Source organism: Syngnathus acus, chromosome 10 (genome assembly GCF_901709675.1).
Source record: "Syngnathus acus chromosome 10, fSynAcu1.2, whole genome shotgun sequence".
NCBI lineage: Eukaryota > Metazoa > Chordata > Actinopteri > Syngnathiformes > Syngnathidae > Syngnathus > Syngnathus acus.
Window position 1 is genome coordinate 14278065 of NC_051095.1, and position 27946 is coordinate 14306010.

The window sequence follows — 27946 nt, forward strand, 5'->3', positions numbered from 1 at the left end:
TGAATGAAACTCATCAATCAAAATAAATAATAATAATAATTCATTAAATTTGTATAGCGCTTTTCAAAAACCCAACGACGCTTACAGGCAAAGACATACATGAGGGGAGGGGGAGGGGGACGGGGAAGAGACGATGGGATAAAATTAAGAAGAGGAAACCAGTTATGGGTAGGGGAGGTCATAGGCTTGAGAGAAGAGGTAAGTTTTTAGACGGGACTTAAATATGGGGAGTGTGGGTGAGTCACAGACAGACTGAGGGAGAGAGTTCCAGAGTCGGGGTGATGTGCAGGAGAAGGCTCTGTCACCGAAGGATTTGAGTTTAGATTTTGGGACTGTCAGACGTGAAGTATTGGAGGATCGGAGGGGACGGTTGGGGCAGTAGGGGACAAGGAGGTCGGATTGGTAAGCGGGAGCCAGGTGGTGAAGGGCTTTGAAGGTGAGGAGGAGTATCTTGAAGATGATACGCTCCTTAATGGGGAGCCAGTGAACAGAGTGGAGAACAGGAGTGATGTGTTCACGGGACCGGGTGTGGGTAAGGAGGCGGGCAGCAGAGTTTTGGACTAGTTGAAGTCTATGGAGTGAGTGAGCAGTGATTCCAGTGAGAAGGGAGTTGCAGTAGTCAAGCCGGGATGAGATGAAGGCGTGGATGAGGGATTCAGCGGCAGGGAGAGAGAGGCAGTGCCGGATTTTGGCGATGCGTCGGAGGTGGAAGTAGGAGGTCTTAACAACTGAGCTAACATGAGGGTGGAAGGACAGTGTGGGGTCAAAAATAACGCCAAGGTTGCGTGACAGAGGGGAGGGAGTGATGTTTGAGGAGTCAATGGTGAGTGTGATGGATCCAGTTTTATTAAGGGAGGATTTAGTGCCTATGAGGAGGAGCTCTGTTTTGTCACTGTTGAGTTTGAAAAAGTTGTGGGTCAGCCATGTTTTTATTGTAGAGATGCAGGTTTCAAAGTGGGTGAGGGAAGGGTTACGGGTTGGTGTGGTACGTATATAGATCTGGGTGTCATCAGCGTAGCAGTGGAAGTCCAGATTGAGTTTCCGGATGACATTACCAAGGGGAAAGAGGTAACAGATGAATAGGAGGGGGCCAAGAACTGAGCCTTGGGGGACCCCTTGTGTAACTGGGGAGAGGATGGATGTGTGACCGGAGAGAGAGATGAACTGGTTTCTGTTGGCGAGATAGGAGGTGAGCCAGTCGAGTGCAGTGCCCTCAACACCTAGTTGGCGCAGCCTTTGGAGGAGGATGGAATGGTTCACAGTGTCAAAGGCTGCGCTAAGGTCAAATAACTTAGATTTGGTTAACGTAAGATCACACATTGTGCACAAAGCTTCACATTTGGATGAATTTAACAAAATGCATATATGCAAAGTCATCATACTGTAATGGACGTGTTTATGGTCACATGAGCATTATTTTTTTTTTGGTGACTGTTGCCAGGATCTTACTCTAATCAAGGGTGCTAAACACCTGTCCATTGGGAATACTGCTGCTAAATACCGTGTTGGCCCGAATATAAGATGGTGTTTTTTGCATTGAAATAAGGCTGAAAAAGTGGGGATCGTCTTACATTCGGGGTCTAGACATTATACCCATTCACAACGCTAGATGGCGCCAGATATCTTTAAAGCAAATGCTGAACTTAACTCCCCAGGCCAAAGAGAACCCCTGTCACGAAGAATAAAAATAAAAATAGCGGTGGCACGAAGAAGAAAAATAAAAAAATAGCAGTACAAAAGAAAAGAGAAGAAAATAAGAGAAGCGATAACAGAAAATGGAGAAACTGTTCCTATGTTGATGTTAAAATGTTGGACATTTACGTATACAGTCCTCAGGCTCCCCAACAGAAACAATCGGTTTATTTACATTTCAAAAACCAGAAGCCATTCATTTACAAATGTTATTTCACTAGTTTACATATTTAAATGTTCAGATATTACGATGTGATAGACAGTTTTTGCATGATTTGAATGAGGCAAAATAACATGCTTTTTCTCTCGAATATATTGTTATAATCATTTGTTTCAGATGTACTGTAATTATTTTCTGTATAAAAATTAAATTTGGTGTTCAAAAAGTCTTTTTTTCAAACTTGAATCTTGAAAAAGAGGGGGTCGTCTTATAATCAGGGTCGTCTTATATTTGGGCCAATACGATAATATCAGTATTTATATATGTATCCTCCTTTTTCTTGATCTTAAAATATTTACAATGTACAGAAAAACCTATGGGTTTGACAATGGAAATGAAGTTTAAATCCTCACATCATCATAAACTTCCCAAAATGTCTGTCACTCGGGCTTCAAGTCTATATAACCATTAGTCATCATAGCCTCACAGCCATGGCTGGAAATGGAAACAATTTCCTCACTGGCCGTCTGAGGGACACTCGTCCCTGGACCCTGGAAGTAGTAATAGAGAAGGATCGGGGAGGTCAACAGTGGAAAAGTCTGTCATGAGGAATATTAGGAAACCAACCTGTCGAGCTTCCACCAGCTCTGGATGAGCGATGACTTCCAGAATGTTGTTTCTTTCATTTTTTTTTCTGTCTCGATTCACGGTGAGACCAAAACGATTGCGTCTTCTTAACATTTGTGGTTAAGTATTTAGAAATGAGACTTAGGAGTAAACGGTAAGGTAAGGTCACTGGGCTCAAAATTGTTGTATCCACTAGGTAGCTCATATACTGATCAATTTGCAGTTGATCTTTAACTTAGTGATCTTTTACACAGTCTCCCTCCAATTAACCTGACCTGGATAGATGAGACTATCATATCCACAAGCATTCTTCCTCCAAAAAGTCCCAATAAATTGACAACATACGAGTAAGAATCATGGTACCTCATCAATCCACGCAGGTACCATGTTATGTCGCGACATGTAGCCCATTCCCACCTATTTATTCAAACCCGCTGTTGCCAACTGCAGTCCAACGCTGTCCTACATTGGGAACATGGTCACAAAAGATAAGTGGTGGCTCTCTCCCCTCCCTCCTGGACATTTACAACACCTGCCTAGCTTGAAAAGTAACCTGCTGCAGAGTGATCCCTCTTCCCATTCCTCAAATAGCAGCCTGAGTCCCCCGCCATATGGGAGGAGATAGCCGGATCTGATCAACTGTAGCAAGGGAGAGATCCATCAACCAGGCTGTTGGGAGACCCCGCTCGTTGGAATTCAGAAAAAGACTGGTCCACAAACTATTATTGTCTCTGTATAGCCAACAACTTTACTTAAAAAAAAAAAAAAGCTTTCTGCCATTTTACACTAAGATGAAACTTTATACTTTCATCTTAGGAAACTTTCATCTCACAGTTGTCAATGTAATACTGGTAATCAATTAATTTGTCTCACAACTAATTTGGTGTAGCAACTAATGTACGTACATTTTTTTTAGTTTCCTTGTATTTGAACTTTGGGTTTGTGACATATAAGCAATGTTCCCTCTAATATTTCATGTATCTGGGCATAGACACAAGCTCCCTGAGCAAACTGAGGACTACAGTGAGCAACATCAGGTCGCTTCGGGGGGGTGCTAATGGGACATCCAACGCTGCGTGTTCGTTTCGCTTCGGGGAGGGATGTTTATGCGCTGGATAGATTTCTTGTGCGCTGAGAACGTGCGGGCAGTGCGCGATTGCGCACGCGCGCAGCTTAGAGGGAACATTGCATATAAGGCCTGGTTTTCTTGTGTTTTATGTTTGCTACTTTGTGTCTTTGTTTTTGGACTTCAATTTGAGTGATTCCATATACCTTGTTTTCCTTATTACTTTGTTTTTGGAAAACATTTTATTTCCCTCTCTCGTTGTAGTTCATATACTCAGGTGTTGAAATTGGCTGAGGTTGCGTTTGTGTTCACAATGAGAAAACTGAACACTTCCCCCTCTTCAGCTGATTCAGACCAGGAAAGGGAAGTCTTGGTGTATAAGCAACCTTATTGTAGTTAGAGGGTTTCTTTTATTCATTTTAAACAAAATTAGATCCGTACTCATTATTACTTAGCACAGGATGGTCTCGTACTGTACCAGTCCCCTGTCCAATGTTCTCGTGCCACACTGAATCTAATCATTGCGGTAATATTTACAATAGTGTTTTGGGCATTTATTCCCAAAGCAGTTGATGGTGCTAAATACCTTAGGTGCGCCATTTATGGATTATTTGACTTTGATTACATGCATCATCTGTGTTCTACTCAGGATTTTTGTATTGGTGGGAAAGGAAAGGGTAAAAGGCCTTAGTATGGGAAGGAGCAAGTGATGATTGACCTACAATTTGCCTGTGGATTTAAGAATGTCATGTAAGGTTTAACATTGTTACCTTCCAATGTGGAAAGTGCATTGCTTTGCTTGTTGCTTGTTCTATTGAATTGAAGGTGCAATTTATTTTACAATGCATTCATCATATTTAGGCAAAACAGATAGCATACAGATTTAAATCAACAATATTTAAACACAGTACTCATTGGCATAACAGTTTGCCAGTTACTATTAATAATTTCCTAGAGAAACTTCTTACAGCTTGTCAGTCAGGACATTCTGATAATTATAGGAATTGTTGTACAAATGAGCAGGAAATTGAGTTTTCTCCGGGGAGATCCCTGCTTCCTCCAGATAAGGCTCTGTTCAAGCCTTACAAGAATGGCTCCACACATTTGTAATAATGACTGACTCCCACCTATATTTGATTTGTTTGTTTTTATTTGATGCTTGTGTGATGGCTCAGGTCAGACAGTAGATTTTGTTATTGTAATTGCTAGTTAATCTGTGATTTTTGAAAGGTCCCCTCAGTGGACCAGTTTATTTTCAAATTTACCATAAGTGGAGGTGTCATGTTTTTATCTCATAAGCCAAGAATGACTGGTCTGGCTTTTTTGTGCTAATTAAAAATCCACGGAAAGGAACAACTCTGAGGGAGAAAAACAGAAATGCTTGAAAGTAGGTTATCTACTACGTTTCAGAGTTTAAGATGTTGTTCGTAATACTCCAATAGGCTTAAATTAGTCAGTGGTGCAAACATCATTCATTTTCAGCCTGGACACAGAAGAGTACAAGAGTGTGTTTTGTTTTCAGGACAAATTAGCATTAGCTAGCCAAAAAAACAGCTTCTGAAAAGCAGCACCATTTTGATTGCTTGGTAAAGTTGTCAACACCGTTTTTGAAGGGTTCATATTTGTGCTCAAATTTCCACATTCAGATCAAAGTTTTATTTGCACATTGGTCAGTTTGCAGTTTGCAGTCACATCTGTTTACCGGTGGAGTGCTAAGTCCTGCCGCCTTTAGTTCAGCCTCTACTTGTCATTGTAACAAAAGCTGTGTCACCATTAGACCAACAGTATGTGGGTTGGAATAAGAGTAGACTCCCTGCTTTTAACAAAACAAGAAAAAATGTGTGCTAACTGGTATAATTATTGATCCTCAAGTTGTTTGACAAATGAATGTCAGAGTCAGGTATTAAGATGATTTGGAACTGTTTTAAATTGTTTTATTTTCCAATTTAAAAATGTTGATAGATTCCATGATGCCTTTTTAAGCAATCGCACAGTGAAAAATCTCACTCTTTTATGCCAATCGTACTTTTCTGAAGCTCTCAGCACACAAATGACAGTATGCCACAAGCATCATGCCAGACACGTTATTTAGGCACACAGGCACCATTGGCTGTAAAGTGCCTCTGTTCTTACTAGCTCCATTCCTCCGCTCACTCTCAGCTTCTATTGACCACTCTTTGAGGGAAACCGTGTCTTCGGCTTAAATGCTGTCGTAAACCGGGCAGCTCTCACTGACCCCCACGTATCAATGCCGTGGGAATTGATTTTGGATACTAAATTGGGTCATATTTTATCATGGGCTGTCATCAATATATAATTTAAAGTCATTGCCTGAAGCCAGTGCCTCACATGCCCCACCCCTCCCCCTTTGGGAGTTGACTGCCGGTTCCCTTTGGAGGCAATGCATGCCATTACGTCAACCATCTCTAATGATATATAGGCACTCACTTGCTGCATTGCAACATTGACCACAATTGTAACATTTTTAGGGTCTGCTAAGACCACACATATCTATGGGCCCAAGGCAGAACACAGTTCAACATGCCTGCATTGTTGTAGAGACCAAATTGTGGTTGAAAGTGAATCAGTATTTTATTTTTTAATGTCTTTATCTTCTATCATCTTTAGTGTCTTGTTTGCTTTCAGCTTGGGCAATTACTTTACTCCTCAGGGCTCACCAGTACGATCATTTGCACAATCAATATTCAATTGATTTTGCTAAAAAAAAAAAAAACATAAATGAGCAGTGAACATCTTGGAACATTTTTCATGTTGCTGATGAATTTAAAATGGGGGGAAAAAAAGTCATATTGTCGTCATAGATTCTGTTTTAGTCCTCACAAATAGTGAGTCTGAAAGTTCTATGGCTTGACAAGAAAACATTCATTAGAATAAATGGTAAATGGAAAAAAGAACTAGGGTTGGACAATTTCAGTTCTACTTACATTCTACAAATAATCTGCTTCTTGGTTGAAGCAACAACCATTGTTTTGGCAATGTATGACAACCCATACATTAAAAACATCTTCACATGTGGCAGGTTATTCAACTGGCTCTAGTGAAAAATCTTAAATTCTCCTTCTCCGAATACAAGCACAGAATATTTTGAAATAAAAACAGCCCACCAAAAGCCCACACATTCTTTTTCAGTTAACAGTGACACTGTGGTGTCTTGGTAAAGCTATTTTTTCTCAGTTTCGCCTCAGCATCGCATAGCAGCTGAGACCGTCATTTTCAAAGAAAGGTCTGTTTTTAGTCTAGCAACTGAAGCAGAGGTAAGGAGGGATAGAATTGATTGTTGCAGGCATCCATGAGATAAAGCCCCTGATGCTGTCTGCTGCGTTCATCATCAGGTGGCCTTTTCTGTGTGTGCAATTCTGCGATGTTGATTTGTTAAGTCATAATAGTGCAAGCAACCATTCTCAGGCAGGGCTGCCAATACAATTGCAAGCAGTGGGTATTATGTTTCATGTCAAACCCATTACTGTTTGCAACCTTTGCTGCACACTTGGAGCGCCTTCATCTTTACTTTTAATGAGTTCTATTCAATGCGTTGAGTTTATTTGTTACACCTAACCTTTACACTGTGCAATTAGAAGAGACGGCAGAGCCTGAAGTCATATGACTTGACTCAAGTCATACACGAGTTGCCATTTTTAGGACTTCACTTTGACTTAGTTTTCAAGAGACATAACTTCAACTGACTTTTTTTCATTCATTTCAACCTGGCAACACAATTAGTGTCACTTGTTGGTATGACACGGCTATCTCAACAGCAACACCACTAGGAGCTGTGCCTAAGATTGAATTGAAATTAATGTACCATCTTGTTGATGGCATCAGCAAAAATAGCAAGACAAAATGCATGGTTTGCACCTCACCGAATGAAGACACAATAACCGCAATGTCTAACTTCATTTGGCACCACAAAGCCCACAAAGAGGCGGCTCGGTGGTGCACTGGGTAGCACGTCCGCCTCACAGTTAGGAGGGTGCGGGTTCGATTCCACCTCTGGCCCTCCCTGTGTGGAGTTTGCATGTTCTCCCCGGGCCCGCGTGGGTTTTTTCCGGGCACTCCGGTTTCCTCCCACATCCCAAAAACATGCTTGGTAGGCCGATCGAAGACTCCAAATTGTCCCTAGGTGTGAGTGCGAGTGCAAATGGTTGTTTGTCTCTGTGTGCCCTGCGATTGGCTGGCGACCGGTTCAGGGTGTCCCCTGCCTACTGCCCGATGACGGCTGGGATAGGCTCCAGCACTCCCGCGACCCCCGTGGGGACTAAGCGGTTCAGAAAATGGATGGATGGATGGAAAACCCACAAAGACAGGTACATTGACGTCCCAGCTTGCAATACAAATACCAGTTTGGGGATCAGTAAAAACATTTAAGTACCGCTAAGTAACATAACTAGGGCTAGAGTGGTTTGTGAAAACTGCCCAGACTTTTTGTTTTGACTCTAACCTTAACCCGATTCAGTTTACATGTGGGTTCACCTGCACCTCCCTTTCCCCATTTAATAACAAGGGGAATCTAATTACTATCAGTCAGTTGTGAGTAGAAAAAAAGTTGTTGAGACATTTTTTGAATCAAGATTATCATTGTGAGAAAGCTGGTAAAAGGGTTTGGTGAAACGAGAGTGTATCCTTAACCAAGAGTTGGAATTCCATACCCTCAAGAAGCATTGTAGCTAGTGGAAATGCAGGAGAACGGAATCCACATCCACTTAACTAATTTCTGATAACAATTCTGCCTTCAGATATACGTATGTTGCCAAAATATTAACGCTACTTTGAAGGTAGATAGAATGTTTGTTTTTTGTTTTTTTGGGGGGGTTACATTGGAGAATAATAATAGGCCTATGATGCCAGAGACAGCCAAGCCTCGAGCTGTTGAATCTTACAATAGGCCTTTTGGCTGCAAGCAAAAAACACCCCTTTCTAAATACTGCCTAAATTAAAACAAAGGATAAGGCTCCTTTGGGCTACATGATTACTGCACCTCCCTGCATTTTTTGTCTTTCCGTGTTCTCTCTCAACTCTTCTGGCCTGTAGAACCTGAACAAATGATCTCATTGTTTGAATTGCCTTCTTTCTTTCCAAACGGTTTAATTAGCCTCCATTTGTGATTTTAGTTTTACCCTTCTTACCTCAACATTCGCTTTGTCTCATCACTACTTGACTGGGCTCTTGACTGTGTGTGTGTGTGTGTGTGTGTGTGTGTGTGTGTGTGTGTGTGTGTGTGTGTGTGTGTGTGTGTGCGTGCGTGCGTGCGTGCGTGCGTGCGTGCGTGCGTGCGTGCGTGCGTGCGTGCGTGCGTGCGTGCGTGCGTGCGTGCGTGTGGGTGTGGGTGTGGGTGTGCGTGGGTGTGCTTTTACCTCTGTGAAGGGATATGAATTTTTTAGGCACTCATATGTAGGTCGAGACCTAACAACAAGCAGAAGTAGAACAGGTACTGACTCAGCTCAACAAACGTATTACCGTATTTTCCGCACTATTAGGCGCACTTAAAAACTTAAAATTTACTCAAAAAAACCACAGTGCGCCTTATAATGCAGAGCGCCTTATATATGGATCAATTGATTAATTTGTTGATCCATACTGGTATTACACAGCGCTCTGCCAAAATGTTTCAGTACGTTATAGTACGACTAGTAAATTACAAGGTTGCATCGCTTTCCAGCATTATGGCAACCTATAGGCTAGAATCCATCCTATTGCTTGATTGACATACAGGTAAGCCTATCACAGTGAACCGTCCCCCCTCACCGCAGCACATAATGCAAGCCCGTCATCAAAGCTAATCAACGCATTACGCATCAACGCACACACTCGCTTTTTTCTTTTAAATTAAAGAAAGTTTATGACCATAAAAAATGAGTGGGGTTGCTGGACCAAGTAAGAAGCCAAACCGTATCACTTTCATACAGAAAGGGAGTAGGAATTTACCTCATTGACTGGGTTGACATTCCCTATAGCACAGCACCATCTAGTGGATGCATACCGCAACCCTAGTCAACCTCAGTTTGATCCAGTCATACGACTTTATGCGCCTTTTAATCCGGTGCGCCCTATATATATGAAATAATTTCTAAAATAAAAAATCCAATGAAGGTGCGCCTTATAATCCAGTGCACCTATATTTTTAGAACCAGACGTTTAGTCTCAGTCTATAATGACTGGACTACATAAAATGTTGTGGCACCTCAATTACTTCAAAAAGGCAATTCATCACCCATCAATTTAACACAATCACTTCATTCTTAGCGGTCCTAATGATTCCAGGGCGGTTTTGTATTTGTTGTAACAAAAGAGATTCAGAGTTGCCCAACATGTGTAAAAATAACGAGTCTTAATTCCATCCCCATTAAAACTAAGACCAACTTGTTGGCAGGTGTAACATGAATATGTGAGTGGCAATTACACTGCCCCCCCCTTAAGAAATAGATTTTGGCTAGCACACATCACTTGCAATAATTTGCTGGTATCTGAAGGTGAATATGATACACTGTATTTACACTCACTGTTGAGTGGTCGCTAAGGCTGTACTGTAAGTCATCTGTCAGCGTGACACTGATAGCCCCGTCACTTTGCCTCATTAAATGCAGCAGGGGATAGATGATGGCATAACATACCATTGCAACATTTAGATTGAAGACTCACCTTTGACTAAATAATTCAAAATGAATTCGGGCTTCTGCTGCCAAATGCTTTGTATCCCATTTTGCCTCTTCCACTCAGTGAGCCCATTGCATTGAACTGACCCCCCTCCCCCATGCACCACTTCTAAACCAATCTAATTCATTTCATCAGCACAAACGAAAGAAGCGGTGCGACGGACCAACTGAAAGATGTCTCTTCATCAGTTCCGCTGCTGTACATAAAGCTTATCAAAGAGCAATGGGTTGTTTGCATTCTGGGAATGCATCATTTCCATCTAAGTCATGACAATAATCATAAATGGCCATCATGGGAGTGGGTACGATTTTCTTGGTTTACAGAGATTGATTTTGAAAATGCTTTGACAGATGGTGTAAATCAAAGACAGTGATGGTGGGATGACATTTCTCACTGTTGGACTACTGGAGTGTGGGGTTGCGAGATCGTATGGTGGGAGCTTGAGGCGTAGGATGGTCTCTCAGCACAAGAGAGTTGACTTAAGTATACTATAACCTTAGTTGTGTATTAACTCAAGATGTAGAAAAACTGGCTGACTTATATAGTACTGATGTGGCATCAAGGAAATAAGCTTCTTTAAGTGCACAATATATTGTTTGCTGCTATGCCCCAAAACAACCAGAAGAGATTGTATGGAATTATAATTGCCACATTTAATTTTTGTATCTTTGTCTGCCTTTACTTATTGCGATGGCAAGGAATGTATTGGCAAATTTGTTTGATTTAGCTGAACTCAACCTTTTCACCTCTCCTGACGGATAAACAAATAAATTATAAGAGAATAATGCGGAGAGGAAAGTGTGTCAAAAGGTTCTGTTTGTCGTGCTCCTGCAGTCAGGCAGCAGCAATGTCTCTCATAGAGGGAGCTCTTGTGCCATGAATGGATAAGAGTGAGGGGCAAGTGAAGGGGAAAGCAGACAAACAAGACAATAAACACTCATGTGGGAGACGTGCGTACTGAGCAAGATGTGCTGATTATGAGTTTATAAAAATAAGGATGACAAAACCATAGAATCAAAGCACCTATAGCATGCTTTAATTTCAGTAACCTTGACATTGTCTTCGTTAAATACATCACTTTATCGCTGAGATTCCTTAGATGTCACTTGAATCAAACTAAGAGAATTGCTTGACCTCCACTACGGCAAATCCAGCCTTATTCGGAAATTGACCAAACATTGTGCAAATGCTTGACATGTATCACTCAAGTTTATGCTGTCTACGTGTATAAAATTCACATGCATGCACATTGCACTCAAATTTGACGACATCTGTGGGCTTGTGTTGAGTCTCTAAGTATTGAGCACAGTCAGATTCACCACTATCCGCCGTAGCATCATCATTACCGTCATATATTTCACTGTAATGTTTATTCTCCAGTCAAGTAAATACATGATATATGGGCGTCAGACACTTCTGGAAGATGGCAAACTCCCATCAAGGAAGCCCCTGTTGTCTTCACACTGCAGCCTTAAAATGCCTCTAAAGGGGATTAGTCTTCCTAGCATATAGATTGATTACTGCAAGTGCACTCTTCATTGAGAGACACAATTATTGTGAATTAACCACAACCTGTTTTGGGTTTGCTGATTGAGTGAATCTGAATCGACTTGCATGTTTTGTGCGAGGTTTTACACCAAGTTTGATAAGACTGTAAAATTGCAGTCTAATAACAATTGAATATATTTTACCTATCTGCAACATGGCAAAGCATTATTAATATACTGAAATATAAAATACATGTGTACCAGAAATCCCTTTTCCAAATTCTCACCATTTTCCTTCTTTGTTCTTCACTCTACAAAATGAAATATACTAGCTATCCCCGGTTTGTTGTCTTCACCATGTCGTCTTTCATCTTTTAGTCATTTCCTACATTGGCTTATCAAACATTATCATAATTTGTTATATAATTCATGTCATTGTCACCATGTATTGTCTTTGTCCACACCATTCAAATCCAAGTTGTCTTAAGAAGCTCCATTCTTGTTTCATTGAGCCACCTGAGCAGGAATTGAAGATGATGTGGGAGTGAGACAATAGGAGAGCCGAGCAGAGAGAAAAGGATAAACACAAGTCATTGTGCTCCCCTTTCAGCTGGAATCAAAGATGCTCCGTCTGCACGTGTAAAATTGATACTGTTGCCGTGACAAGGCAGCAAGGCAGCTCGATTGTTCCCTCTGATTACTTGGTATCATGTGACGTTCAAAACAGCAGACGTGAAGGTGGCAAATGAGGAGGTTTTAAGAGCAATGCCAACAAAAGACGATCGAGGCAACCTCCGAGCGCATACTTAGCATTAAAAACGATTTGGTTGTCATCACAAAGAGCAAATTTTACCATAGCAGGTCTAATTGTAAATAATAAAATGCTACAATACTCAACATTGTCACACACAATTAGGGAATAATACAACCGCACAATGCTAGAACATAGACAGTGTCTCACTGATTGTTTTTAACCTGGACACCAGCCACACAGTGGTAAATAATCATAATTCCCCATCATTTGTCACTTGTCCTTGTACTAATTGCATTGGAAATCCTTTTTACTTCTGCTCCAGTTCCTGTTTTAATTTGCATTTACCTTAATCCTTTATGTACGAAAAAACGTTCAAATAATGAGTTTACCCCTCCCCACAGTGAAAACATAAGGCTCTAATGGCATATGGTAAGCTGCATTTATAACATAACAGGAGCATTTTAAATACATAAACAAATGAGCAGATGCAATTACCAAAAACATAAAAACATGAGGTATAAAAAATATTATACATAAATAAATATAATAATACATAATTACCCAAAAAATGCATGTATAAAAAAATAATTTGTTTATCTTTATCAAAACAATTGTTTCAATTTTACATGAAAAAGAATGACCCCCATGTTTCATCAAGTAATTCAGTTTTGACACGAGTATTGTCCTGGGCACACTGTAGTAAGTTGTTTTAAAAAATACTGCTTGGATAAAAAAAACATATGAGCAAAAATATCACTGTCCCTAAAAAAATAGAAAAAGAAAAAATACACCTCAGAGCTTTACGATGAAGGTCATGTCTGTGAGACATTATTGGTTTTGGCAGCCACCGCAGCTCCAAGCCAGCGCCCGATCTCTGGAGGAACTACAAATGGAGTCAATTACAATATATTTGGATGTATGGGAAAGTTTAGACATTGACCTGGGGGTGATGATGACTATTCCCTGGGAAGTCTTTGCCCTCTACACGCAAGAAACCCACAACTTCATTGGCTGCTACATTACTTGTTCATGCACTTTCTAGAACATTCCACCTTGTAAGGACACATTTGTGAAGACCGAGAATGTGATTGGCACACTAAAGAACTGGTTGAGTGCAGGATTAAAATTATCCAATTAGTCCCTGACATTAAAGAAAAAAAAGGTTAAACTACTACACTGTACTACATGGCCAAGCGCCTTAGAGCTGTTTTATTAGCAACTTATAGTGATGGCGCACTGTACACAATACAAAGGCTCTCACTTTTATAGAAAAGCACGAATGTGAAAACTATTTCTGTGGATGAAATACACTCAGCCTCTGACATCCATAAATAGCAGGGTCAGTTTAAGTAGAAGTCAAGTAAAGGTAGGGTGTTTGCTGCACATTGTAACATCTAAGGAGACGAAGAACATAAAATTGAAACAATTGTTTTGATAAAGACAAACAAATGTAAATTATTTTACAATTATTTTTTATACATGCATTTTTGGGTACTTGCATCTGTTCAAGTCATATAACTTGGCTTGAACTGTTGCGTAAATACACACGCGTGAACACTATATCATTTCATTGGGTATACTCCTTTTTCCTGATGTAAAAAAAAATCAGGTTTTTTTGCTCCCATTGGGGCGACAGTTCACTGTCCCACGGTGTAGAACAGATTAAAAAAGTCCATGGTTCCAAATGCCATCCGTTTTATAAATGCACATGTGTGATACTGTGTTGTGTATTTTAACTGCTGTTGCAAACAAATTGCCCCAAGGGGACAATAACGTACCCTTGAATCTTGAACTTAAAAGGGAAAGCAGCTTTTGTATGTACGCGTGTGGCTCGTCTTTCAAAACCTCAGAAGCTTTTTAGAAATGTACTCTGCGGATCAATACAAGACATTGTCAGATCTAGCTGACAGCAGTCATTATAATTTTACTCATCTCAGAAATCTTCTTCTGCCTGGAAAGACAGCGTATACATACATCACTTTACCCCCCCCCCCCCACCCCCACACACACACACCCACACGCACGCACACACACACACACACACACACACAGAAATGTGCATTCAGAAGATTCAGAAGAAGAACAGTGTAGCAATTTTTTGTCCCCAGAAAATAGCTGTGATATTTTAGTGGTAATTTTAGCTATGATATCTAAAAAGGATATGCACTGCACTCTGCAAGATTAATCTGGCACCAAAGGCTACAATACGGTATTTCCCACAAAAAATACCTAACCTTAAAACTTATTATTTGTTATTATTATCATTATCATTCCCACAAAAAATACCTGACCTTAAAACTTTATTATTATTATTATTATTATTATTATTATTATTATTATTATTATTATTAATCATCATGCAGTACCTTGGCCAAGTAATTGGCTCATCACTGGATTACCCACCTTGATAGCCCCCTTTACATTAGCTGTTAAAGCAGTCTTTTGCGTCGGAGCACAAACATGAAATTGAGATGAATTTGGAGCTGGCAATGTCTGGCTTTATGGTATGATGGTATCAAAGCATCATTTGGGTCCGAATGGGCAGGAGGGTGCGTATGTGGAATGGAATCAGGGAAAGCCAGCAGTGTGAAGTTTCACACTTTATCCCTACCTGCTGTCTTGAAACAAAGACCTAACATTGACACTCATGAAATTGTCTGATTACCTGTCTCTGCGTCAATGACTACATTTACATGCAGTCAATAACCCTTTTGAACCCCGAATATTGACAGTACAGTCTTTTGAGTTTTAAAGCTCATGTAAAGGCCTGCAAAAAAACACAATTTGCCCATGTTCAGGTTTTTAAAAACTTGGATAAGACCCCTTGGTTACCCCTTTTTCAACCCAAATATTGGGTTATGTAAACTCCCATCGGATTCCCTCCTTTGAAAGTGGATATTGATTTGTGTTCCACTCATGCTCTTGGTCTATCCACAAAGACTCTTGGCCTTTGTAGTACAGGGAATACTTGAATGCCTGGAATCCTCACCGTAGCGAGGCTAACTTCAATAAAATAGTTTCTTTGTGGCTTTTGTCTCTAAAGCAAAAAACGACACAGTGTGTGTATATTGTCACACATATGTGTGCGTATAAGTCAGTTCGTCTGATGGAAATAAAAAAAGCAAAGGTAAACAATCACGGCAGAGATAACTGACATGGCACAAAAGCTACTTTTTAGAGCAAGGACAAAACCGTGGATGCTTTTTTGCTGTGGTGAGTGACATGAACATAATGTGTTTTAGTGAAGTAGAACCAACCGGAAATTATTTCTATTTGTGTCACAACGCCCATGCATCGTCGTTGGAATTGAGTTCTTATGATGTGGGTGTAACTGTGTCATCTAAATGTTTCTGAAATCGAATTTCTGACCTTAACCCCACTTTAGAACATAGAGGCACACACAGGTCGGTTTGTTCCACATGTTTACGGTGTTTCATTTAGCAAACATTTATCAGATAGGCCACATGACCCACATGTTTGTTCAATTCGACAGCCCAACCCACAACAAACACTCATCCCGACAACCCAGCACTGCACAATATTTTTTCACAGAGACATGGTATCAGAGTCCTGTTGACAATCTAAATCACTGGTTAATGTCTTGTGGCCATAACCATTTTTGTCTGCACGCCAAAAATCCAGTTTTATGTAGTCTTGGGAATTTTAATACAGGCAATGCTAATAAAGTGAAAAAAATCATTGTCCTGCAAATTTTACAGTTTCTCCCTTCACCCTTTCTGCATGTTACTTTCCATGTATCCTGTCCTGATAAGTACTGGTAGTTTTTGTTAGTATAATTCCTTTAAAATCTCACGGTCGCTTTTTGGGAGTCCCGGAGGGGGTCGCATCAAGAACTTTGAATACAAGTACAATAATGTCTAGACTATAAGCCACACCTGAATATAAACCGCACCAGCTAAAATTAGGGGGAAATCCTGTTTTGTTCATACATAAGCCGCATCGGACTGTAAGCCGCAGGTGTTTTAAAATAAATGTCCTAATTTCTATTACCTGTATTACAAAAACAAATAAATTTACAATATCATAGAAATAATGAAAAATCCATAGTTAAGCCACACTGAACTATAAACCGCATGAGTCAAAGTTTGTGCAAAAAGTAGCGGCTTATAGTACGAAAAATACGGTACATACAGTATATTCTGTGGCGACTATAGAAAATATAAAGAAGAAACTAGTTCCAAACAGTAGTTGATAAATAGACTATTAACAGTAGTGCAATCCTGTAGCGACAGTGTAATGAGAACACAACAGCAAAAGTACACCGTACTCTTTTCTACCAGCAAATATCACCTCAGGTAATATGACAACATTCTGTAACTTTCATGTCACCGTATACTTGCAACCAGCAGCCAGCCGCCTTGTCTTGTAACGCAGGCAACCTCATCCTTTTTCTTCATTAAATTGCTACTGTGCTACTCAACCCATCACAGTGTTGCCGTTACCATGTACTGTACATTACCACATGCCTGTGTGTTAAATGTGTGCTCAAATGAGCATGTGAGCCACAATGCTGTCATTCAATTTTATTGTGGGAAGATGAGAACAAGAGTGCATCCAAGCTGCGGAATTGATGTACAGCAGAACAAGGTTGACCCTTGTGTGACTGAGGCCATCGTGCTTGTCAGCCCGTCTTATTTCTCCTCTCCCACTTCAATTACAGTGGAGTGGGTGGGCTAACCTTGCAGATGCTCGGGGTTCGGCGAGGTTAAGTAACATAACTTATCGAGGAAGCCGCCATAACGGCGCTCAGTTATGCTGATAGGTTCCAACCTACAGAAAACAACTGTGTTGTCATTGCAAAACACAAAGATTAGGTTGAAATAAAACATTTAATGGTATGGAATTTATTAGAGATACAGTTGTGTGATTAGATAATGTATCTTCTTTATAACACAGTACAGATGGAAACATAAACAAACAAATACACCTCTGCATTTGCTGAGATTGTGGCATTTATTCAGTAAACTGAAAGAGTTTCAGTCATTTATTGAAAGTAACTGATTCATTAGAGAGGTTGCCTGTAAAAAAACAAACCACATGGATTATCATTTTTCACAAATACATAATGTACAGTATGTATACTTAGTTATATTGATGTTAGAAGTTTTGTCCATCATTTAAATGTATAATAACATAATATTACTTTTCCTCCTCCGTATGTTGTGGTATTTACCAGAGCATAACATTTATCGTGACTGCATAAGGAGAGATGATTGTGGCTGCATTGTTGTATATGTTTTGTTTGGGGGTTTTCTTGTGTTTTTCGTGAGGGGTGTTATGATTTCAGACATTCATTTTTTTCATTTGGGTCACACATCACTACTGCATTATTGATGATGATTGTTAGTAGACTCAATTGCTATAATTATTAGTGTGTGCTTTACACCTACACCTGTGATGTCCAGTAAAAAGCAATTGTCAAAAGCAATTACGATTATGATTATCAAAATACGAATTTATTATGCTTTCTGTCAAACACAGTGTTCCAACAATGTGGAATACAGCATCGATTCAGGTGTACTAACAAGGCGTATGAAAATTATTTATAGCTCCAGCTAAATTTAATTTGATTTAGATTAAAAATTTTAGTCTTACTGTATGGCACCGTTTTCAAGTTACTAAATGTGGCTCCTTTTTCAACTCCTTCACGGAAGTGTGTGCCAGAGCGTGTGTGTGTGTGTGTGTGTGTGTGTGTGTGTGTGTGTGCGTGTGTCGATGAGCCTAAGCCCTTTAACATCAACCTAACCACAGCTGTGCATTCATGCTCGTGTCCTATCTGATCCCTTAAGACCCGCTGTTTGAAGTGTCTGCTTGAAAAGGCGAATCTGAATACTGTGAAATCCGCAGCAGCGGCAAACTGTGATTACAGACTGATTAATGAGCCACACTACACACAAACGTGCACACGCTAATACTGTATGTGGTGCTTATGCAGAACTTGGCCGAAAATGGATAACGCAGGAGTCACAACATCTTATTTATTTCCACTTCCAGAACTGGAAACGTTAATTTATGTGTGATGTTTTAATGTTTCTCTCCACAGTCTCTGCTGAAATCCTCAAAAGCAGTCTGGCCACCATGGAGCGTCACATCGTGAGGCTGGAGAACGACATTGAAAACTTCCCCAAAAGTGACGACACGCAAGATAAGTTTGTGGAAAAAATGTCCATATCCTTTTTTTCCGTTGCCTTTGGAGTTTGTGTACAACTACGGCATGTGGAATATGAGGTTACGCTATGCATTGGCACGGCGAAGGCATGCTGTGTTTGCGTCCTCGCCGGTAAGCACTTAAAGTCACTTGGTGTGATAGGTGGCACCCGGGGGACAGTAAGAGAATGAATGTGGCTGCCTTGCTGTGAGATGTTGATCGGATCGCCCTCCTCACTTGTTCCCTGGTTCCCTCGAGTGAAATCATGCCCGCGGCTATTTTTACTGCAGTCTGCCACGTCTGGCTGTCCCCCCGGGGACTCTTTAATGGTGGCTCCAGACCCTCACACAAACTTATCTATCGCCTCTCACTGATTTCATCTTCTGACCCGGCTGCGGCTGCATGACTGGCTTCTCTCATGGTATCTGTCCTCTTTCTATATGTCCAACCACAATAGAATTAGCCTTGGCTTCAATAGCCTTGGCTTCAATAAGCTGAAGTTTATGTTTTGGGTCACTGAAAATGCAGTGCTTCACTGGGCTGACATTCATGCAGTGAGCTTAGAATGTGTGAATTTGAGTTGCCTGTCTCCATGTTCTCTGTGATTGACTAGTGACCAATCGAGGGTGTCAAGTGGGAAAAGATGTCAGCTCACTTTGGAAATAAGAGGGAGGAAATTGAAAAGTGGGTGATGAATGAATATATGGAGTGTATAAGGATCATCATATACATATGTGTGCGTGCGCGTGCATGTGCGTGCGTGTGTGTGTGCGTGTGTGTGCGCGTGTGTATATATGTGTGTGTGTGTAATTAAAAGCACTAAGAAAACGAGCTGCCTCCTCCCTGGTGGCGCTCTGGGAGGGGTGCGGCAGGCAGGAAGGAAAGCTTCCCTGCACCCTTGATGTTGGTATTGATTCTGTTGCTCTCCTTGGAGAACCGAAGGTTTGATTGAGAGGAACCCGAGAAGTGTAGATGTACTGCAGCAAGGCTGTCCCTCACTGTCTGGAGTTCCTCCCCGGAGAGTAATGGCGAGAGGTTGTCTGGTCGTGACCTAAAAGAGTCCATCCACTTCCCAACCTTCAGTGGCTGACTTTTTCTGTGATTGCCAGAAAGAAAAGAGGTTTTCCTTTCAAATGTTGGCCAAATTACAAATAGTTTGTCTTCAGAGGTATTGGATTGTAGTTTAATTGCGGCCCTTATTGTGGCTTTTGATTGCAATCCTGACAAATTGCCAGGCAAGACAGGAGTCAACAGATGAAAGTGCATGCCTGTTCTCTCACTTACCTCCCCGGAGTGCGTCATTTACATATTATCTATCACCTGTGTGTAATAACAACATAAAAGCATGCATGCAATTATCACTTGCACTGTAACAAATCTGCGTTTTCTTTTGGCTGAATGTTTGTTGAATTTTGCATTTCTTGCCGTGTCTTTTATGCTACTGGGGGAAAACAGGTTTATTATCCCTTCTAATTAGTTGGTATGCTAGCATTTCTGTTGAGACTGTCACTTAAGACAATAACTTGCTTCAGGCTGTTGGGGAATGATGTGGCAGAGATTGTTTCCACTGATCTAACAAAGCAGTCTCGTGAGGTTTTGTTAAGGTTAACGTGAAGACATTTGTGTTCACACAGAAGTACACATTCAAAGTCAAGGATTTTGCAATACTGAGGCATTGTGGGAAAGAAAATGGCACACGGTAATTCATTGTCGTGCGTACCTACAATGTTACAGTCCAATTTCAAAAGATGTCATCCAATATACAATTGTGTGTGTCTGTTGGAAGTTAACTTTAACCTACCAAATCAGAACATAAGAGTTCTGTATGTATCCTGTTGCAATATAAAAAAGGGTAAAGAGTGGAAAAAAAATGGATCAAACTGAGATCAGTGGAAGCACTTCATTTGGCTTTAGTGATACATTTTTCTCTTTACATTACCGTAATGTATGCAAATGACTGAATGGGCTGTTTATTCAGCAGTTTAGTGATCTCGATCAGCGAGAAAAAAAGGGAGCCCACAAAGGCTGTGGAGTTGAGGCACGAGTCCCTGGAGAGCCCTATTTCACCGGGGAGGCTGCAATGCCGAGGAGCAATGGCGGCTAAGAAGAGGACTCTCTCGACTAGAATATTAATGCTAGTTGTCGTGGCTCCATAGGCATGATGATGAGAGGGCCAACCGAGCCTTGATACAGTCAAGGACATGTCTGATATGTCTTCAACGGCGAGACTGAATGCGCTCAATCGGCCTCCCACTATTCTGTTTAACATCTTCTTTCCCACAAGGCCAGAGTAACAGCACACCATTCACACCAGTCACCACATATCGGGTGGCAAAGAGCTGTGTTCAGCGGCCGGTTTTATGAACATTGTGTTATACTGGGTTCAGAAAAGGGACTCTGAACTATGGAACTAAACTGTTTATGGTAGCTATGCTTCATGTCATGGACACACAGTGCACATTGAACTGGACATAAGAATTTGGAATTTACTAATGCCTCGGAACTTTAATATCTCTTCATGTTAGGATTCCCTGAATCAATTTTTTCCCCATTCAGCCTTATTTGCTCTTAGATGAAATAAGCATTAGGAAGAACACATTTCAATTAGAGTAACACTTTTATGACATGCGATACCCATTCATGCTGGTGTTGATATTTCATTTTCTGGTACACAGTACAACTTGCATATTCAATTAGCTCTGAATCAGGCTCATTTAAAGTTGGACATATTCTCAGTGGGTGGCCTTGCTTTTCCTTTGGCTTTTGATGGCTAATTCCTCAAAATTGGACTAACCTCAAACAAAGAACAACTAACTCAAAGGTTAAAGCAATTTTTCAGACTCGCATTTGAAGCAATATGGCTAAAGTGTCATCGTTTTTATTAAAGGTAAGGTAGAATATATGTTTTTCTTGTAGAGCAAATGTTCTGCTTTGTGTCGCAGTCACTATTCGCTTGTCTGCCGTGCAATCTACTCAGAGCCACAGAAGGATCACCGCACCCTCTGGCCACATGAGTGTATTCTGAGTTCACCAATGAGTGTCTTGTTAGGCTCTTGACATTGGGCCATATGTGACAGCTCCATTAGCCACTAATGGAAGCCTGACGATAGACCCCATAGCCTGTAGCACCCATGGGGTTGCGGGGAGTGTGACGCTCGAGCTTAGTTAGTCCACAAGGGTTCGAGCCTGACGGTCACCCTTTGTTAGCAAGTCAACAACTGATCAAGCCTCCCCACGTTCTTTCAGTCCCGGGGGTTCTTTGGGGATCTGCATGCACCCCTGTAGGCCATTATGCGTCACCCTCTGTATTGTATGAGGTCAATACAAGGCGTTAAGAAATAATGTTATTGTTTTTTTCTGTACAGTGACGACACTTCCAGTGTTGCATGCAATCTCCTCAATGATGATGGATCAGAAACTACAGAAAGTCAAAACAGTTCATCTTAAGATGCTCAGTGAACTGAAGTTTCTCAGTGTATTTTCTATGGACTTTTTCGGTTGGCCTCCAAATTCTACTACTTTTTTTGCTGGCTTTGATTTTGGATATCCCACCACATAGTGTATTTTGTTGGTAGAGCAAAGCAGATGACTAACGTTTATCACGTAACCATAAATGAATCCACTCCTACACAGCTTGGTCTCTGCAGGCCAAGGCCTCTGATGATTATTTATGCTCCAGTCGGAGACCAAAAGGACCTAGTGGCAGAAGAACCAATGTGCACCTCATTACTTCCCCAAAGGGCCTGGGCTTAGTGCGATGGTAATAGACAGAAGCCCAGCCACCCTCATTTGTCACAGGCTTCTGGGTTTGATGCAAAGCCCCCCTCGAGCACTTGTTGCTTAAGTCTAATCCTGCAGTAGACCAGGCGAGTCGCTCTGCTCAGTCGTCCCCACTCTTCGTCGTCATGGCTCATGATTTCGCTCTCATTTGATGTTTAAATGAAATCCCTGACTTAGTTGAATGGCAGGCCCATTGTTGGCACATTATTCCCTCCGAAGGCAAGTGAGAGAAGAACGTGACTGGAGTTATTTGTCTAGTAAATACGAGCCATTGAGGATTTTGACAGTCTTGGGTGGTGCACCAGAATGGCTTAAAGAGTGAATGACACTTGCATGTAAGATGTATCTTGATAGCCATTCATATTGTTTCCAAAGATACTAGCACATTTGCTCAAATTCAGTTTTGTTTTGGTAGAAAGGTACCTTAAGAAGCAGAAAATGATAGCCCTCATTTAAGATAGAAAAGCACAATTGCTTCAGTGACACTAGGCCCTAAGGGAAAATAACAAAGCAGTAATTGTTTTCTAATGCTGCTCTTTTCATGAAGAAAATAGAGATATCAGAGGCAGTATTCAAATGGTTTATTTAAAGAGCCAGGATTGTTCTTCCCTAAATGAGATGAAGGGTGTTTGACCTTCAAATTTCAGGTCCAGGCCAAATAATATAGAGTAACGTCAATTAAACCATTACAGGGCATTTACGTAAGTGCTGTGACGGACAACTTGAATTACAGATATAAGAAGGTTATCCAAAGATGGGGTTCAAGCTATGGTCTTGGATTTTAGCATGTGCGTATGGAATGAACGGTGGTTGACTATAGTCTGTTTTTGTGTGGCTCTAAATTTCCTTAACAGGTTCTCTCCATTGACTAGCCGCAGGGACGGCTGGGTCTCTGTGACTACGGCCCTCCCTCCTCCACCCAGCATTATCACGCCAATGATAAAACCATCTTATCGACTGCTTTTGCACGCTTGGAAGCAATTAAGCGCTTCATTATGCAGATTAAGTCTATTAATTGCCTCACGTTTGCTAATTGATTACAAGATACTGCTATAAGCACGACACATGGGTCGCCTTATTCGAAAGGAGCATCTTAAAGCGTGCCATTTATGAACAGATTAATGACAACAAATGACACAGTGAGCTGTTTCGCCAGCGAGTCACTTTGCACTCAACTTGGCAAATTTTCCAGTGCAAGATAGAAAAGATGGAACGAGGTTGCTAATTAAAATGAATGTGTGGCAGTCCGAAAGACTAACAGTTACAAACAGCAATCTGATTGTAGTCAACAGAGAAATCTCCATTAATTGGCAAAATGAAAATCATCAATCACCCATAGGTGCAGCACAGACTGTATCTTGTCAGACTCACTCAGTGTGGGGGCTGCAGCATGATGTGCTTGTTCAATGTGAATCGAATCACATTGAAAAAGAACATTTGTTTTCTTCTCTCCTTCCCTACGCAACTTTGTTTTCCACCACATGAGCTTTCAGTTTGACAGTCTTTGTTTTTTTTCGGGGATATTTTTTCCCCTCATTGTCACTATTTTCAGACTAAGGATTGGCTGGCATTCTGTGCCAGTCAAGGCTAGGATGCAATTGTCAGAAATCATTGTTGAGTTTGAAGCCTTCCCAGGACATTGTGTTGACAACATGTGCCGAAAGGCTTGTTATTCCATAAGGCTGCGTTTCTTTCAATCAAAAGCATTGGCACTGCGCACCTTGTTGATGTTGTTGTATTAATAAAACATTTCTCCCGTTGATTCAAATACTGACAGAGATCTTTGCAGTCTTAAGTGGGAGAATTTTGCTCTTTGTTCTGAAACAGACAAATGACATGATGTGAACGCAAGGCCACCGTATTGTAGAGCTTGTAATTTGAGTCAAACGTTGGGGTTCTCATAACATCTCAGTCTCTAAAGTTTACATCATCTAAACCAGTCTTTGGTCACTGTATCACACTTGCAAACGTGCTGTTTGTATTAAGATAGCAATTGTCTGGTTTCAGTTACTGTACTGTACTTTAATATCATCATTGTATAACCTTGGGAAGTGCTGGATTCCAAGATACCGGCCTTTTATCGGGATGGCGAATAGATAGAATTTATTTTTTCTGTTGGCAATCATCCTACAAACAAGTGTATGAATGTCTTTTGTTACTAGGAGAAATGCTTTTTGTTTTGATGGCGCCATGGTAACATTGTCGCTTAAATATTGTACAGAGGCTGAGATCAACCAGAGTCAAATTCCCTGTTTGGCATGCACAAACTTGGTCAATAAAGCTGATTCTGATGAGCTGAGCGGCAGTATTTAGTGAAGAAGATTGACATCCACAGAGATAAAGAAAGTGGTTATTAGAATAAATCCATCCACCCATCCATCCATTTTCTGAACCGCTTAGTCCCCACGGGGGTCGCAGGAGTGCTGTAGCCTATCCCAGCCGTCATCGGGCAGTAGGCGGGGGACACCCTGAACCGGTTGCCAGCCGATCGCAGGGCACACAGAGACAAACAACCATTTGCACTCGCACTCACACCTAGGGACAATTTGGAGTCTTCAATCGGCCTACCAAGCATGTTTTTGGGATGTGGGAGGAAACCGGAGTGCCCGGAGAAAACCCACGCGGGCCCGGGGAGAACATGCAAACTCCACACAGGGAGGGCCGGAGGTGGAATCGAACCCGCACCCTCCTAACTGTGAGGCGGACGTGCTACCCAGTGCCCCACCGAGCCGCCCCTATTAGAATAAATGTCAAAGAATATTGTGAAACTCTGTGCTTTTTCGTGTTTTCAATTTGAAAACCACGCCACACGAAATCCAGGTGGGTGGAGCTGACCTCATACAGTGGAAACACACACACATGTTTCTAAACCATGTTCTTGCGGTACAAAGAGGGTGATGTGCTAGACATATCTCTTACCTGAACCAGCAGCCGACCTTGAATTGACTTTCTGTGATGAAGATTTATGCTTGATCCCTGAGCTTTTTGTCTTGATGCCTTGTAGAATTCCATCCCCGTCTAAGAACACTGTTTGAAAGTACAGAGACCATAGATCTCCTTCTCTGATGAACTTTTCTTTTTACCACCCACAATTCTGGGCCATGACTTTCAAGGGCAGCTGTGTTCTTGGTTAGAAGTCATACAAAAATATTGTGAGATGGATGGACGGACGGACATATTTTTTTTACCTCTTCCCTCTGAACACTAACAACCCCACCCACGTACACGTACCATTCCACGGCACTTTTTGTAGTGGAGGTCTGAAATGTCCCAGTTTTCTGGAGGAGTCTATCAACATCCTTTTCAGTTTGTAGTCATTAAGACACATGATGTTGACAATAGGGAGAAGAAAAAAAAAACATGCACCAGCGTAGTGGAGGTGTGCCTGGTGGGAAAATGGCTTCGTCATTGTGTTTAGGGTTATTTAGGAGACAGCATTGTACAAACGTGTATACAGCAAATGGCTGGCAGGCAGTACAGAACAAGCCATTTTTTCATAGAAGTGATTAAAATGATTGAGGACAAGGGTAAAGTCATTCATCTTTCAGCAAGGTGACGCGGGACATTCCGTATGGTGGACTTTTGTCGCCTCCGTACATGTAAGCGTCTGTGTGTGTGTATGTGTGTCAAATGTGGAACGTGAAGTGGTGAAAAAGGAATAACACAGAGGCATATAGCCACAGGGTCGCATGTGCTTTTTTTTTAACTATCTGAACAGACAAGCAAATGTTTCTTATCCACTCCATGTTTTCATTTGACCTTCAGGACAATTACCAATTCGTGTGTGATGTTTGTTTTGCTTATACTTAAAAAAAATTTCAACACCGTGCTTTGAGTGGATGTAGAGCTATGGGTGGGACAAACATTCTGTCACATTCTAACGATACACAAGTGTAAAACAATGGTATTGTGGCTATCAAAGTATGCACACAGACAATTTCAACTTTTTCATATGATGTGAAGCACAGTCTTTTAAAGATTGTCTATTTTTAAAGTTATGTTTCCCAATGCTTTTTTTGGTCTTGTATCCACACATAACTTTGATTTCTGGTCTCAGAAGACTGACCATTGGGAAAACTAGCCAGGTCCAATGCTTTCTCAAACTCCGTAAAGTGTAAAAAGGTTAAAAAAAAGAAGAAGAGAAAATAACCACGTTTTTTCTCATATGACATATGCAGGGAACTGTTATTGTGTGCAACAGTTTCCTGCCTTTATTGTTGCTGATTACTTTAATCATCCATTCGTCTTTGTTCTGTATTGGTTGTCCTCATTAGCATCGTGGTGGTAAGTGGTAAGCTACACCACACAGCATAGTGACCGGAGGGTTAGCATGTCTGCCTCACAGTTCTAGGGTTCTGGGTTTTAATCTCATGAGTGTTGAGGTTTTATGTTCTCTTCATGTTTGTGTGCATTTTCTCCTCCCACATTCCAAAAACATGCATGCAAGGTTCATTGAAGACTTTGAATTGTCCAGGTGTAAATGTGAGCGTGAATGGTTGTCTAAATCAGGGGTCCGCAACCTTTTTGACTCAAAGAGCCATTTGGGACCGCCCCCCAATGAAAAGAAAGCACCTGGAGCCACAACCCATTTTGACATCATTATATATATTATGCATGTATATATTATGCTATGTACAAAAAACTATTGCATTTATGAAAATGAAATCAACGAACTGCTGCAGAGAACACATAATTTTATTTCTGCATGTAACAAAAAGCATTTTACACTTGGTTGATGCTTAATTTCAAATAAAATACCCGATGTCTATTTGAGTCCTCGTATTTAAGAAATAAAAATCCAAACTTACCCAACCCACTGAACAAAAAATGCAAACAGCCTGCAGTCTAGGGATGGGCGGATCGATACCAAAATATCGATATATCGATCCAGGCTGCTCATTTTTGAGTATCGATCTCCCTAGCTAAAATATCGATACTTACAATTATTTAATTATATTTTTCCTCATTTTTTTCTGCTCCAATTTGACGACTTGCACTCGTGCTAGCACTACTTTTCCTTCCGCCTGCTGCACCGGCGTGTCCTGCTCTGCTCTGCTCCCGCCCCCTTTTCTCACAAGCCAAGCCCTCCTCCTCCGCCCCCCCCCGTTCCAATCCAAACAAACACAAACAAGCATGGCCACGGCGGCGGCCCAGTCCGAACGCAAGAGAAGTCTGGTTTGGGGATATTATATTTTACTTAATAACGAGGCAAAATGTGAAATATGTCACAAAACAATTAAATATTGTGGCAACACCACAAACTTGGTTAATAATTCATGTACATGACGTAATACTTTTTTCTACAAAATTCAATAGATGACTCTCCAAGAGCAAGATTCAAGATTCAAGAGTTTTTATTCGCCATGTTTGAGCGTGCCAAACAAGGAATTTGACTTCGGTAAAACACACCCTCTGTTCAACATATAGCAAGTATCATTTGCAGTGAAACACCTGCTGTAGTATACAAATGTGCAGGTCAATAGTCACATGTAAGGCACAAAATATTGATGCAGCATGCCACTGCATTTAAAAAAAAATT

At 41.0% G+C, this 27946-nt stretch overlaps 1 protein-coding gene across 7 annotated transcripts in view; it reads left to right on the plus strand.

Moving 5' to 3' along the window:
* Positions 1 to 27946, plus strand: part of diaph2 (diaphanous-related formin 2) — a 323623-nt gene that overhangs the window by 204144 nt on the left and 91533 nt on the right. For all 7 annotated transcript variants that reach the window (XM_037261470.1, XM_037261473.1, XM_037261469.1 and 4 more), the window contains one exon: positions 18523 to 18647. In XM_037261470.1, coding sequence (XP_037117365.1) covers positions 18523 to 18647 — 125 coding nt within the window. The remainder of the gene's footprint in view (positions 1 to 18522; positions 18648 to 27946) is intronic.